Source organism: Melanostigma gelatinosum (genome assembly GCF_949748355.1).
Source record: "Melanostigma gelatinosum genome assembly, chromosome: 8".
NCBI lineage: Eukaryota > Metazoa > Chordata > Actinopteri > Perciformes > Zoarcidae > Melanostigma > Melanostigma gelatinosum.
In genome coordinates, this window is record NC_136641.1 from 21,162,138 (window position 1) to 21,178,991 (window position 16,854).

Here is a 16,854-nt window from a genome sequence, read left to right on the forward strand (position 1 = left end):
CAACAGGTAATTATGAACTCATTGTGCAAAAGATGGACGTGGCAGTGAAATGAAGTTCCTTTATTTAAATTGTACAGAAACCAGAGCCTCGTGCACCTTTAGCAGGGACTTATAAAATCCTGCTGAACCACAGGCTACTCAGCTCATTCATTCGACACATACACGCCCGCACTTCCGCGTCCTTCCGAGGGAGGACGCTAGAATCAAAAGACGAACTCAAAATTGGGGGGTCTCCAGCTCTGCCCGTCACATGGAAGCACAGCGAGGGGATGCGAGTACAGATGGAAGGGGCTTGAGGGACCGTGGAGGAGAAAAACCTGGGGATCGTACTGGAGATACAGCGGCCGCGGCAGCAGCACACATAGGCAGGTTCGACACTTCCCAGCCTCCCTTCTGGCTGGGGAGCAGAGGCGCGCGGACAGGGCGCACAAGCGGGTCAACGGGCGCCCATAGGATGTCACATGCAATATGCTGCATTCCCGTTTTCTGAAGCCCGAGAACGCCAAGTTATCGCCTTTGATTGATTATGCTCGCGGGGAGCGCCTGGTCCGAGGGGAAGCAGAAACTGCAGGAAGCGACCAGGGTTGATGCTGCGCCTCCCAAAATCTCCCGAGCTGAGTGAGTACAGGGGTGCTATAGCGCAATGCTCTGTGCCCGTGGCTATGTGACAGGCTGGAGGGAGATGGGAGGGGGGGGGGGGGGGGGGTGCATTCATATGTGCCTATAGATTCAGCTCGACAAGCTGCACACGCAGTTGGTATACAGCATCCTTTATTCATCCAGCAAATGTAACCCCCCGCTTTAGCCTGTTTTCCTTTTTCTTTCTTTGTGTCCGCCCTGCCTGAGCCTTCATCTCCTCTGGTCATGCATTTAACACAGACACGTGTGCACGCACCTCAGCCCTACTGCATTGTCGTTTTTGAGATTTTAAGCCCCAAAATGAACGGATTCATCAGAGAACTTGATTGTGATTTGATGAGAGGAAGGCGCAGGAAGCCTCCGATCACTTCCCCCCCAGTGTGATATCCCTGCCGACTGTGAAGCATAAAGATAATTAACGTTAGACCTTCCGTTAACATTTGCATCCCCTCTCCCGCCCTCCCCCCCCCCCCCCATCACCCTCCCTTACTCATAAATATGGGGGGGGGGGGGGGGGGTGTCTGGCTTTGTCGTGTAAGTTGCCAGCTGACCTCGGGGACACAACACCCTTTACCATCCTCACTTTGATCTGGAAATGAATCGGAAACACTTTGATGATTAGAGGAGAAGAAAAGGAGGAGAGAGGGAGAAAAAAACATCTGGCAGGCTTAATGAAACAATGATTAAAAAAAATCACACTGCATCAGCCTGAAATTCTTCTTTTTCTGTGACCGCCCGAAGCCTCCACCTGCACGGGCATTTTTACCCCCCACATTTCACATCCTGCATGTTTTTTTTCTGTCCGAGAGCCGGAATCGTTTTGAGTCGTGGTTCTCTAACCTGTTGTCACTGCATGGCATCACTGCAGTTTGAGGTGTCAGAGCCCAGAGGCGCGGCGAGCCGGGCAGCCGAACCGTCACCGAGTGTGATTGATGCCTGCTGAGTGGGTGCCATCATGAGCCACATACGCACAATACACACACACGCACACGCGCGCGCGCATACACACACACACACAGACACCTACATGGAGGATTTTACAAAATATATGCACACAGTGTAAAATACATGATGAGGATGATTTTTTTTCTTACTTTCAGCATCTGTTTCAAAGCTGCTGGAACGGATGTGAATCATGTGATCACAATAAATTATTCTGTAATTTGCAGTACAGCGTCAGATGGTGTTTGTATCAGAGGCAGCGTTGCACAGATAAAGACAGAGCCTCAGCTTTCTTCCTCACAGGGGCATGCTAATCGTTGTTGCAAGCAAACATTTGACCCAATTCACATTCTCACACAATAGCAGCCCCCACCTCTCTCCCTCCCTCCCTCACACTCACACACACACACACACACACACACACTCACACTCACACACACACACACACACACACACACACACACTCACACACACTGTTATTCGTGTCACACAGAGGGTGAGGGTTTGCTCCACATGTAGTAATTTATTGTAACACTGTAGGGCTAAACGTGTTCCTAAAAATGCATTTCATGAGGATTACAACAGAATTCCCGGTCGATTTTGCGCTGTGAGCCAAAACCATGAACATTACCTTTATTGTTTGAGGGAGTTGGAGTATTTTGCTTAAAATAGGACAACAGTGTAATTCTTTTGGTTAAATTTGCCTAAAACGTATGATGTGATTCATTAAATGTGTCGCCCGGCCTGTTTACTTAAAAACATTTAATTGTTGATTGTCCAAATCAACAGGTGATATGTTCATTCATTCAGATTACAAGGAACGATTATTATCTTGATTAATCTATTAATAGTGTTTAATAGTCTATAAGGCACCAGAGAACAGTGAAACATCTCCATCACGTTTGCAGAGATCAAGGTGATGTCTTCAAAACAGTTCAAAATCTAGAGAGCATCGATTAATGTAAGACACAGAAATGCAGAAAATTCTATCATTTGAGAAGCAGGAACCATCAAATAGAATCATGAATCGACTGGTCGAATTAAAAGAAAATTAATTAACAGTTACTTTGATAATTGAAGGGAGTTAAAGGGTGAATAGTTAAATTCATCCATTCTCTGGCTTTCCATCTTCTCAAATGTAAGGATTTCTGCTTTCCTCTATATCAATATAAACTGAATATTTGGGGTTTGGACTGTTGATTGGGAAAAAAAACAAGCAATAAGAAGACGTCTCATTGAGCTCTGGAAACTCTGGCTTTTTACACTTTTTCCTGACATTTTATGAACGATTCATCAATTAACTATGAAAATAAGCAACAGATTAATCAATGGTGGAAGTTAGCTGCAGTCATGCAGCAATTTAGTTTAAAAAATGACTCAGTCATCAAAATAATTCAGTTGACTCATCATTGCAGCTCTACAGTCATTCACATTGTGCTTGTTGTGACCCAAACTTTCATCCATTCATGTATTCACCTGTACCCAACACAATGCCTTCTGTACAGGAGTCCGCCACGTTGCACCGCCATGTTTCTACGGTAGCCCAGAACGGACAATCTGCAAGCTCACCGCTAGATGCCACCAAATCCTACACACTGCACCTTTAAGTGTTTAGTCGATCAACAAAGAAACGATCCCCACCTATTGATGTTCGTATTAATGTTCGATTAGAAACGTTTGCCGTAAAAAATGACATTCCTCAGTTCCATCTTCTCATTTGTGCGATTTTTGCTCAAACAAAATAGCTAATTTGATGACATTGAGACTGCAATGGTCATTTTTCACTGGTCTCTTGTGTTTTGTAGAACAAATGATTGATTAAAAAAATAATAATAGTAATAGCTTGTCTCCTGTGTGTCACTTGAGAACAGAGAATACGAAGAATGAATAGAAATCTGCAACACAATCTCAAAGGTCCACTGAACCTACTGGCCTTCAGAGCTTTCAAACACATTGTCGTGTTGCATATACTGTTCCCAAAGCTAAAGAATACACTTATGTATTTAACTTGTATTGTACTTTGTTTTAATTGAAAATGCATGTGATTCAGGAAACCAGATATTAATGACCAATGATGCTCCAGTTTCCTCGCCACATATGCCACCTCTCTCCTTTCTGGTCTGTGAAACACCGTCAGTGCAACACCTGGCAAATCCGCCCCTGCAGGTATTCGCTGGTAGTTTGTAATGAGCACACTGAGCGCCACAGGCTTGAGGGGAGGGGGGTCTGTATATGGCTGACGGTGAGGGGGCTTTGTTTAGCAGAAAAAATCAGCCAAGGGAGGGCCGTTCCTTGCTCCTGCTCTGAGCGCTATGGCCAATTGGTTGGCTCATGTGAGGCAGCTCTAGGGCCAGAGATTACACTGCAGTGCTGAGGCGTCACTCCGGCTGATCACCGCAGGCGGAGGCAGGGGGATAGAGGGGGAGAAGAATGGGTGGGGAGGTGCGTACACAGTCAATGAGATAGGGAAGAGGAAGGAAGGCCGGGGAACCTTGTTAGGAAATGCGACAGCCTCCTCTCATCATCTGCTTTCAGCGTCTTCAAACACCTGCCACATGACTCCCACGCATTCCTCCCCTCCTCTCGCTCTCTTTTCTTTTCCTCCACACCTACACCTTTTCCACTTTCCTCCCTCTCATTACCCTCTCCATCTCTACTCCTCGGCTCTCCTCGGTTGTCAAACCAGCACAGATGTAATTACACTGACATTGTTGCAACTGCAAATTAAATGATCATTGTCTCCGAGCTGCACATCGTTCTTTAAATCCAACATCATTTTCAGACTACTCACTCAGGAAGTGTTCAGTTGAAGGTGAAGCACTGGTGGATGAATTGGTGACATTTAAATAGGTCTGTGAAATCTTTGACACATTTGCTGGCTGCTGTTAAAATATCCAAAATAGTCCCACAGACATGCTGGGAAAGCATGTTCGCTGATGTAATCACTTTCTCAAGACATGCTCAAAGAAGTAGGCCGAATTATGTTGGATATCCAGCGTTGTAAAATATGACTTGGATCATATTAACAGCTAAGTAACATGAGGTTAATTTGAATCAAGAAACAAAGCATTTGTTTCTGGTCAGGGCGCCCTGAACTTACAAAGCAAAGTACAAGTAGCGCGCAAATAACCACAAAGACGTCTTTGTTTGAAATGTGGTGCAAATTGGATTTCATGCTGTGAGCAGTTGGGTTCGTGGCTGGAGGTCCTCGAAGAAATGCAAATTACTCCAAAGTCCGTGCAGAACCATATATTGTTCTGTTCTGTCTCAGCTGATATCTACAGTCATAGAATACTTTCACGGAAGGAATATAAACAAAACTAAATAAACATGGTCCACATGGACTGAACTTCATCACTGAAAGAGAGACAGCGCAGATCATTGCGCATGCTAGCAGGGCATTTCCTGCGCTGACCACTGATATTATAGCTAACAGACCCTCTAGTGAGCTGTTTTAAATGGTGCAATATACGATTGCACCATTGGGAGCATATTTATTGCCTCTCAACGGCTCTCAACAGGGCGACGGTTGAGCCAGCGGCTCACTGCTAACGGCGCTAACAGTTCAAATCACAGCAACAGTGCTGATAGAGCCAACAATGTTTCCCCGAAGAGGAATCGTGGGGTGGGTGGTACGGTTCCGCGATTGGTTGGCGTTGGTTGGAACAGAGGTATCAGCTGTTAGCGTTATATGAGAACAGCACAGAGCAGCGGCCGTTAGCTCGCCAGTGGGACACGTTCACATGCACTAAAAGGCCCGGCTATGTCAACAAAGCACGGAGAAGCTCGGATTATAACACACACAGAGGGAGAGCGACTCCGTGCTCTGCTCAGGTAGACATTACTGCACTATATCTTTACATTGCAAATAGTTGTTTGCCTCTATATTAATTCTCTCAATCTCCTCGTCGACTTCAAGCGCCAAAGAATTTCCGTGTAACTCATTAACGCATCGTCTTTCCTAATAAATGTTAACTACTAATCATTCACTTCTCTCTTGAACTGAACTTACATCCCTTTTGTTTTTGTCTGTTAAAGCATACATGTATGCTTAGTAAGTCACTTGTCCTGTGTTCTCCTTTGAGAAAAAAATACATTTTCTATCTTTTTTTGTTTCTTGATCGTGCCCACACATTTTCCATGAATTTGGCAAAATACAGTTTGTTTCCCCCTAAACCTGAACCAACCCTTATCCCTAACCACCGAGGGGGGCCAACCGGGCACAGGCCCAGGGGCCCAAAGTGTCAGGGCGCCCCTGGCCTAAAAAAATGTCACTCAAAAGGTACATCCCAAGTCTTCCTTGCGTCGCTCGCACCAGGGATGCATGGAGAGACGGAAGTGAGGGAAACATGGATGCATTTGAAAAGACTTGGGATTCGCTTGAAGAGGTTAACAACTCACCACAAATGGCTACAAAGAGACATAAAAAGACGACAAAGAAATGCCAAACGACTTCATAAAGGGGCAAAACAACCACAGGAAAAAAAATACTATAAAAAGAACAAACCAAATATTTTTATTCATGGACCATAATTTACTAAACGAACATCATGTTGTATTAAAGAAGACTTGAAACTACAGATTGAGACCATAAACTCATATTTACAATGTTTACTGAGGTAATAAATCAAGTGAGAAGTAGAGTCATTTCCTCATAGACTTCTATAGGTCAGACTTATTTTTGCAACCAGAGGAGTCGCCTCTTGATGGCCATTAGAAAGAATGCAGGTTTAAGTTTAAGTTAACCTCCGGCTTCACTTTTCAGACTACAACATACTATTTATTTGCAGCCGGGCTGGCATTACACTCCTGATCTCTGATAAAAATGATAAGTAATAAAAGGAAACAACCTTATGTTTTCTCGTGCTGTGTGTCCAAGTACAGCAGAGAGCACATGCAGCCAGTCTTGGCGAGATGTGCAGAATATATTGGCGAGACAGACGGAAGGATTTTACTCTTGTGAAAGATGGTGCACAAAACATACTGTACTGTGACACTTCTGAACTTGCATCTTTTTAAAAATAATCAGTGACTTCCAGAATATATTTTTAGACAGAAAGATAGAAAGATACTTTATTCATCCCCAGGGGGAAATTAGTTTGTAGCAGCAGTAAACGTAGTTACAGAGTAAACATGAAAATATGAAGTATGAATGCTCAATATATACAATTCAATAAAATAACAGAGCAGAACATAATGCTCCAATGCTGCTCCCCCAGCAGACTACGGAGACGTACAGTGCACAACAGACTGGCATAACATCTTCAACATCTTGCTGCACACGTTGAAGGATTGAACTTTCCTCAAGAGAAATACATTTTTACAAACATTTATAAATGTGCTCGTTTGGGTGACAGAAAATGGATTCTAACAAAAGTTGTTTTTGCTCACTTGCCTGTGTGTGGCCTAAATATACAGACCTGTTTGCACTCAAGGAATACATGGACGAAACATAAACATGTGCAACAATCTGGTTGATTTATATCATTTTTGTGTAGTTTTCGTGAGCAATATTTATCTTGGATAGAACACAATGAACCCCAAATTAAGTTCAACCAAATGACAAGGTCATGAATATGATTTTAGCGAAGAGGAGGCAAGAACGGAGGAGAGCATACCAGCAATTCATGCTTGGGTTGCTGGAATCCTTATTAGGCCTCACTAAGGATACATCCACACGAATACGTTTACAACTTTACAGATCTGTACTGCAAAAAAAAAACAGCAGCAATGTTGAGGTGTCCAATGCTTTGGCAAACCAGACTACAGACAAATAGTGAGTTGGACAGTGAAGATTAAATTCTGTCTGGAAGGAAAGGAGCCATGACTGAAACAAATTGTTTAAAGCATCAGATTTGATCATTCGCAAGGAGGATTGAGGAAAAGTTTGTCTTGAAGCACAAGATCCATGGAACGTTTTGTTTGGGGTAAAAATCTGTCGTCATAAGCTGAATAAATACACAAGACCATTTGGACAGACGTAGACAGACAGTTAAGTATCATCATCCCAACAACAACAACAAGACAGTATGTTTCCTGCAGTCTGCCGCTCAGTCGTGTTGTTGCTGATGGACAAGTGACAAATAAACACACTGTCACAGTAGACAGATGGCATGATTTGACAGAGATTAGAACAGGCTTGTTGATTGGTCTTTTTGCTGTGGCGCCACGTTTTTTATTGTTTATTTGAAACATAATATACTGCCAAATGTGAAATTGTCTGGCAAGCAGCAAGGAGAAGCAAGAAAGATGTTTCCGTCTGCTCGCGCTGCTTTCATACTCGTCTCCTTCTCAGTGGTTCAGGTTTCTCCGCCTGCTGGCATGTTCAGCTTTGGAAGTGACTCATTGTACCTTCTCAATATGTATTTTGTTGTTGTTTGATTGGAAATATGCATCGCTGCAGCTGCTTGACAAACAGATCAGCCCTCAGTGTTCAGATATATTTTCTGGTTTCTTCAAAGTGTTACATGTAGAGTTGTTGGATTACTTTAAGTACTAGTTCACTTTTATGCTATGCAGACACAGATTTCTGCAAATTGAAGTCTAAATAAGTGTCACACAATATCTCAGTAATCCATCAAACAAGGTAAAGCGGAAACGCATGCCGGAGGCGTAATGTCTGTTCACTTCACTGCTTCTGTGCTGGACAGGAATTCTCACTTTTCCTCTTCCCAAACTGCTCCTTCCCTTCCCTGTGAATATGTTAACTTCTGGTTCCGCTGCTTTGTTAGCCTACTTAAAGTTTTGGTAAGGGTTAGATCATTTTTGGTAATTAAGCACCGCTCTGTGCCTTCTCGCTGCAGATCCCAGTGAGACCGTGGCTCTTCCCTGCGTGGATGAGTTGTAGGTGTGAGTGTGAGTGAGAGCAAGCGAGCGTCAGCGCTCCCACATGGCCTCCATGCAGGACGGGCTGAACTTCACGGCTCCTCCCTACGGCAAGGTCCTGCTGCTGGGTGCTATCGCTGCTGCCTCAGCCTTTGTTGTCACGATCCTCATCGTAGTGCTCTGCGTGGGCTGCCAGAGGTGAGGCACCGTGCACACACACAGACACACACACACGCTCATTCACACATGCACGCGCCAGTGGTGGATGAATTCCTCAGATACTTTACTGAAGCAAAACGTACCAATACAACAATGTAAAAATACTCCATTACAAGCATGCATTAGAAATCTTACTAAAGCGAAAGTAAAGAAGTATTATCAGCTAAATGTACTCAAAGTAAAGGTACTGCAGTAAAATGTCCCCTATGACCAGTGGTGGAAGAAGTATTCAGCTATTTTACTTCAATACCACAGTATTAAAATACTCTGTCCTGCAGTCACAATCTTACATTTAATTGATGCATTCATGTGTACATCACTTTATTGCTGCAGCTGGTAAAGGGGCTGATAACTACTAAACATGTACTATTGGAGAGTTTAACCTATAATAATACATCCATTCGTTGAAATATATTTTGTATCTAAAATCTGAATTTGGTCTGAAATGTAGTGGAGTAGAAGTATAAAATAGCTTAAAATGGAAATGTTCAAGTCAAGTATAAATACTTTTTACGACAAAAATGCACTTCAGTACGGTACTTGAGTAAATAAACCACAACTGGCACGCAGATATGCAAATATTCCCGTAATGTCTTTCTCTCAAACACACACACACACACACAAGATGACTCAGACACACATGGACAGTGACTCAAACTCTGCACACACACACACACTCGCATCACTGTAGCAAGTGTCAACCTGTGTGACAGAGCGGTTGTGTTTACCACAGGAAGGGGAAGACACACAATGTTCCCGGTGAGGGTGGAAAGCACCGTCTCATGGACATGGTAGGTATCAGCTCCTCCATGTTTTGTGTGTGTTGCAGCAGAGGTAGCTGAAGCAACTCAATTGACCAGTGAACAACATCATTGAGAGAACACCTCTTCAGTCTTAATTCGTTTTTAACTGGACCTCTGTGTGTGTGTGTGTGTGTGTGTGTGCGTGTGTGTGTGCGTCATCAGGGTATACTCAGGCAGTCGAAGCTGCGGTCCATCAGTAAATCAGACACTGAGATGAACAAGATGAACTGCAATGGCAAAAGTGAGTGCATCTCTCGCATATCAATCCTGACCTGTGCTCTGAACGGAGCCTGGCTGTCGTCTGGTGAAAACCTTCCTTGCGTCTCCTTAATGGAATTAAACTGTCTGTTCTTGTTTTAGCTGCATGACAAAGCACCTCTTCCATCATCAAAGGAGATATTAGAAGAATTGAAGTTGAAAGTTGCAGTGGTGGCAAAAGTACTCAAATTCTTTACTTAGTACTAAGTAAAAGTACTACACCATGGTCTAAAAATACTTCAAGTAAAACACCTGACTTTATCACTGACAAATACATGTAAGAGCATTTTAATGTTGAAGTTTAATGTGCAGCCAATTTGAGATACTTTGTATGCTGCTGGATAGATTAGAATAGCATTGCATCATATTATATATGCATGGTTTGTTGAATGTAAATGAACCAGTAATCAAATAAATTGTAGTACAAAGTACAATATTTCCTTCTTAAATGTATAAAATAGCATAAAATGGAAATACTCAAGTAATATATAAGTACCTCAGAATGGTGCTGAATGAAATGTACTTGTATTCCACCACTGCAAGCATTTCATTTTCAGTTTGTTTGATGGCATGAAAATCACAAACAGTTGAGATGAAAGGTTTTCAGAAAATGGTGACAACTGAAAATCAATCAGTAAATACAGCAGCGAGATCAACACTACAAATAGATGTAACTGAAGCATATTCTGATTTGTTTCATCTTCATTCATGATTGCCAGACTTGGCGTCCATTACAAACCCCTAATAATGCAAATAAACATTTAGGGTAAACATTTAACATTCGCATCACACGTTCCTCGGTGTTCTCCGTATCTGATTCGGCCCTAAATTCATGCAAAACCCTTCTGTAATTTACCCTAAAACAGAATTCACATTACAATAACAACTCGTTTCCACTGGACTGCTCAATCTTGATTTATAAACATGCATATCTCTCTCTCAAAGACAGAAATCAGAGAGCCAAGACAAGTCCTGGAGCTCCATCGCTGGCAGTCAACAGGGAGCTGTGTTTGTGGGCACTGTGACAGCAGCCCGAGAGCGTTTGAAGAAACATAAGCATATGTCCTGCTTCATACTTGTCCTGCTTCCACTGCAGTGGAATGAAGTCAATTTGGACACGTTCTCTCAAACAGCTATTCCTAGTTTACTGTCAGCTCCAGATTTTCTATTTCTAACCAAGAGAGAGATTTATTCATGTTCACAAATGTTTGTCCAGTACAACGAGAGTAAAAGTATGTGAGTTCTGCTTTATGGTGGGCATCCGCCTGAATCTGCCTTTCAGAGGCATCAAAAAAAGAAAAAGGTCCCGCATGGGCTGTCTGCCCCGCAGGTCTAACTCTGACCTTCGTTCTCAAGGCAGGCAGCTTCCCCAGATTCCCTCTGGAGAGGACGGAGAGCACACTTACTCTGAAGTGGGTCGAGGCTCCTCCACCACACGTACTGATGATGCCCTGTACGCCATGGTAGGCAGGGCCGGGCAGACGGACACCCCGGCCCCACCGGCCGTCCCCGCCAACACCCCGGCGCCCCCGGACCCAGACGGTGACGTGGAAGGAGGGATGCCCGAAACCGAGTCCGAGGTCATGTCTCCCCCTCACCCTCACCCTCCGGAGACGGCCGAGTACGCGTGCGTCAGGAAGCTGAGGAAGGCCGAAAAGGCTCCCCAAAAGAGGGACAGCGGGACGGATATGGGGGAGCCGCCGGTGCCGCCTCCACGGCACGCCCCTCCGTCACATCCCGCCCCTCCTCCGCCACACCCGCACAGCACAAAGCTACCGCGTAGAAACGTGGACGCCTTCAATGTCCCGGCATTCCCAAAGGTTGGTAGAGTAAACTTTTTTATTTTTATTTGATGATTTAAAAAAAAAAAATTGTTTACAAAACAGTTCTTGAGCTTTAAAGTTCATACATTTCATATTGTGCAATAGTGTGACAGTAAAATCAAGGTGCACTTACGAAAAGCTTTTCTCCAGCGCTTTCAGCTGCATCTCATCTCCATGACAACTGGGCAAACTCCATACGCTGATGAAGACCATGAGATGCAGTTGAAAGTGGAAAAGCTAGTAAGTGAACCTTATATTAAGATTGTTGAAGTACAAAGAAGTTGATGTTTGGGGTGAACTTGGTTTTAACATTGTGACATTCATACACAGATTATCTTTTGAATGGGAGGAGATTAGAATCAAGGCAGAAAAACATGAAATATGTAACCAGATTCATAAATAACACATAAAAAGAAAGATGGACATTCATATAAAGAGGTGAACTTGTATTTGATGCCACTCACAACAAAGGTAACTATAAGTTGCTCTGCAACAATACTATACAGGCAGCAACGTATGCAGGCGATTGTCTTGAAGTCGTCTTTCAACACACTTCATGCAATCTCGCCATTAACTAAATCAAACTCACCGAGCTGTCTGCCGAGCTGCGGAAAGGTAAAGCATTGTGTGTACAGGTAGTTTTGTCACCGTTTAACAAAACAATCAGAAGTGAGCCAAATAAAACCCAGTGATGTACATCCGATGGGCTGTAAGGTGACGTTCAAACATTCATTCAAACTCAAAAACAAGCGGCGATGTATGCAGGCAATCGGCTCAAAAGTCGTTCTTTAAAAACATGTCATACAATCGCTCCAAAAACAAAATTAAACTCACCAAGCTGGCTGGCCGCGTGGCAGCGACTTGAGTTGAGGTACAACAGTGTGTACACTGCTAGGATCCATCATCCTCCTGGCGGAGATGAACTATACAAATCTTTGTGATCAGCCATGGACAGCATCATCTCATGATGTTGCGGAGGTGAACAGCATTCAGTTTTATTGGGATGAGGCTAAAGTGAAGAGGTGATGACCTGAGGGGCAGATGGAGATCACAGCTCAGCAGGGTTGCTCGTGGCTCTACCAGGGGTCTGACTGGAGCAGCAGATTAAGACGTTGCACCGTTACACAGTGAGCAATCAATTAAAGTAATATATTTACAACTTCACCTTACAAAATACAAACGAGTATCACCTGATCCAGATTAAATAACATGCAGTATAAACTGAAGAACTCCCATACAAAAGCAAATTCAACACAGCAGATTTACCCACTCTCCTCTCTGTTCGCCTAACAAGGTAATTGACATCAGCTGGAGTCCTGTGGCTGCTTCCTCAGGTGTGCACACCACGAAATTGCGAGCGATGAATAAGGAGTACCCCAAAATAAAAGCACAACACAACAAACGTCCTTCCTGTATTCGTCTATTTTGTCAGACTTTACACAGACAATGTGTCTTTTGTCACCTTCGTGAGGGGGAAGCTTCCCAGCTCCCTCACACCGCTGCAGAGGATGCACACGGTTGTTACCGTGCCAACGCTGCAGTTTTCGCTGCACTCGGCGTCATCATGCACGCTCTTGTGATACCTTTGCACTTCTGTGGTCCTTACTTTGAAATCTAGGCAGTGAGCTGTGTGTATTTGTCGAATATTTCTTGGGGATAGTGGGGGTGTTTTTTTTCTGCTCACAGGGGTGTCACCTCCCCCGTACGTCCGCAGCAGCAGGAGTGTCGGCAGGATGCCTGCTCGTGCTGTGGACACAAGGCTTTGTGTTCCCCTCCGGGTGACAGTGGGGGACCATTTGCTGCCCTGCGTGAGGTCAGCGAGGTTGTGCTATCTGCTGTGACCCGAGTTCAGCAACACGCACAGTTCACAGGCTTACATGTGTATACGCTGTCTGCTTGCAGGGCTGCTCGCCACTGAATTGCTTGTGGATGACGCAACATGTTGAAATTGAGTCATCCAGAATAGAAGCACGTGGTTTCTCTCGCTACAAGGGCCACCTTTCAGGGAATATCTACTCAATACTGTCTGAAATCCATCCAATAGATTTATAACGCTCACTTATGCATGTTTAAAGTGGTTCATTTGTCTTTTATGAACCCCATCAGGTCTGTTTTAAAATTCTTTTTTCTTTTTTTTTCTTTAATACTCACAAATACTCATAGAAGACATGAACATGTGACTAGCTTTGCCCCAAATGTAATTTGTGGTTCTGTTGTCAGGAAGTGATGTTTATGGGCAACGGAGAGCAGTACATCTGGAAGCCACCAGAGGATGAGGAGATGCTCATGCACCAAAATAAAGCCCTGGTTCCGTTGGGTGCTCACACAGTGGAGAATATACAACCGTCTGCTGCTGTGGTGAGCGACGACTCTTCAGTCTGTGCATCAACCGAGTTTATTTGTTAAATGACTGTGTTGAAGCTCCCTGATCACGACGTTCCCCTTAAATTTACTATGAGGTAGCTTCAATATGAACCTTTCTACACATTGTTTTACAGGTTACCTATTCTGTATCTGCTTGACCCAGCACTTCACTCAATTAGATCACTATTAAACTCAGTTTGTGCCTCTAGTGTAGAGTATTACCAGTGGATTTGAGCGATATATATATATGCATTCGTTTTTGTGAAAAAGAAATTCTTTGGGATCTTTTAAAAACCCAAGAGGTTGTTTCACAAATGTGGTATCTCATTTCATGAGGTATCTCAAGAATCCTCAAAGAAATATTCAGTTTCAAAATAAAACAGTCGCCAAAAATGATGTAAGACCTTGCTCAATTCGTTTGATGTGAACTAAAATATAAAAGCTATTACCATTAATCACTGGTCTATATTATGTTATTTTCTATAGTGAATAATGTATTTATTATTTTCTTGTGTTGTAAAAAAACAAAACAAGCAAAGGGACATGTACCTGTAAGAGTCACAGTTTGAGAAACTATTTATTTATTTATTCTCTTTAGCTTGCAGCAAACTGAATATTTAAAAATGGTGAAAGGAATAATTCAATGTTTTTGGAAATATTGCATCAGCATAAAAACTCGAAAGTGAACTTCCTGAAAGTGTTTTCCACAGTCCATAATCTCAGTAATGTTTTGTTTGACTGCAGGTGGCTGAGATGTACTCGAAGGTGTGTAAACCAGGAAAGAAGAAGCGAGCTGTACCCGTGTCTCCCCCAGCCAATCCTGGCTTCCGGACCTTGGGTCGCGGTGACCGGGACCGAGACCGGGACCGAGACCGGGACGGGGGGTTTAGTGTAGTGGTCAAACCCCAGACGTGGGCCCTTCAGGAGGGCAAAGCCATTGGAGGGCCCCTCGACGACCACTGCTACGAGTCCATCGGGACAGAGGAGTGCGATCTGGCCTATGAGAACATGGAAGGTGGAGGCGCCTGGAAGAGAGAGAGGCCCCCCAACACGTGTGCCACCCTGCGGCCGAGGAGGAAGAAAGCCCAGCAGCCCTTGCAGCAGCAGCAGCCCCCTCCGCCGCCGCCCACGCAGCAGACCCCCAAGTTACAGCACCTGCCCGCTAAAGCCCTGCTGCTGCCGGGGGAGAACCTGTACGAGAGCATCGGCGACCTGAAGCAGGGCTCCGCCACCTCCAGCACCACCACCATCTTCACTTTCAACGACGGCATGGAGATGTATGTGACGGGGCTCTGAGGTGGCGGCTGCACTGTGACCCCCTAACCTTCCAACACAAGGAGCTGAGCTAACGCCCCAAGGAGTGATGGCTGAGCCCCTGTCATGCTCACCCGCACATACTGTTTATATTCAAGTTATAACATCATGCCTCTCACAGGCTCATCAGGCCTTGGGGCAATAATGTTAATCTGTTATGACCTGGGCTGAACACAAAGTCCGATCTATAAACCTTAAAAGGAATCCAAAGGTAGTGAATATTAAATGAGCACAAGACCATTGCAGAGCGATCTGTAGGTAACAGTAGCACTTCTATTTTACTGATACATATGTGCAAAGCACAATAAAGTAAACTCGCCTAAATTCTTCCTCAATTCTAGCGGGTAAAAAAAAGTCCAAGCAGGACTCCTATAGGGGCAAGAGGCACTGCATTGTGTGAAGTATTTTGGTAGCACTTATCATGAACAGGCCTTCCCTGTAGTTGGTCAAGATGTGATTCAGGATGGAATTTAAATGATATAAAAGAATGAATTACTAATCAAAATACTTGAAAGCTCAGGGACCAAGAGAAACAATTATGAGAGTATTGTAATAAAAATTGCACACATTTTGCGTTCTTCCGAAAAGCTTCAACTCATTTTCGAGCATCATCGTGTTTAAAAACCGACCGGATATTTCACTCGTTTTTGTTTCATCCTACATGGACTGAACACTGTCTCCACTGCCGTCTGTAAATGAAGTGTTTTACTTTGTTGATCCTGTTTCTGCACTTTGCCTGCTACAAGTTGCATGCTAAAAACAGTGAGAAAAAAAAATCTAAAAAAAAGAAGAAAAAAAAATCAAGCACTGTCATGTGGTACCTCTATATGAATGTTATTTTTTCTATCGTCGTTGGTTGTTTATTTATTTTTTAGTGCGTTGCTTTATTTCTCTGTAGAGCACAAAGCCAGTGGGATCGAGGATGTGTTTGTCTCAGTGGGACTCTGTGCAGCAGAGAGGAGAGTTCATTTTCCTCTCGCCACACACACACACACACACACACACACACACACACACACACACACACACACACACACACACACACACACACACACACACACACACACACACACACACACACACACACACACACACACACACACACACACACGGTACGGATGAAACAAGACTAAAGAGAGCTGCTCGAGTCCTAAAGGTGGAGACAGTTCACTGCACCACCCGCTCACACACCTCCCTCTCTGCTCAGTCCTCACCCACATCCGTGGACCGTTCATCTACACAGTCCCTGCCTTGTGGTCATATGAACCTGCTTGGGTTTCACCATAGTGCAGCGTGGAAAGCTACAGTAGAACTGATGTGTATTAGCAAATGTCCCATCATCACTCCATCGATGAACGCTCCGTCCTCTCTCTGTTATCAGTTTTAAAAATATTGCAAAAAATTGCAAAAATGTGAAGCAAACGGTTTCGCTAAGCAGCAGAGGACAATGACACTGACGATTTCATTTGACCAAATATCCCCAGCAAACAATGTGATAACACTGTATGTTGATGCAATGTGTATGTACATTACAAAAGAGAAAGAATAATAAATATATCATCAGTGTCAAGAAATCTATCTTTTTCTATTACGTTTAATTGTGTTTTGGAATGACTTCTCTTGTGACACAGACTGCGAAGAAAAAGAAAAAAAAAACAGCTGCAATG

At 43.8% G+C, this 16,854-nt stretch overlaps 1 protein-coding gene across 1 annotated transcript; it reads left to right on the forward strand.

Annotated features, from left to right (window-relative positions):
- The first annotated feature begins 509 nt into the window (after positions 1–509).
- On the forward strand, positions 510–15,673 carry LOC306781425 (uncharacterized protein). The gene is given in 8 exon segments (XM_079274279.1): positions 510–618; positions 8,385–8,604; positions 9,359–9,416; positions 9,591–9,624; positions 10,969–10,986; positions 10,989–11,506; positions 13,730–13,867; positions 14,618–15,673. Coding segments are annotated over 7 exon segments (1,452 nt in total). The 5' UTR covers positions 510–618; positions 8,385–8,470; the 3' UTR covers positions 15,170–15,673.
- The last annotated feature ends 1,181 nt before the right edge of the window (positions 15,674–16,854 follow it).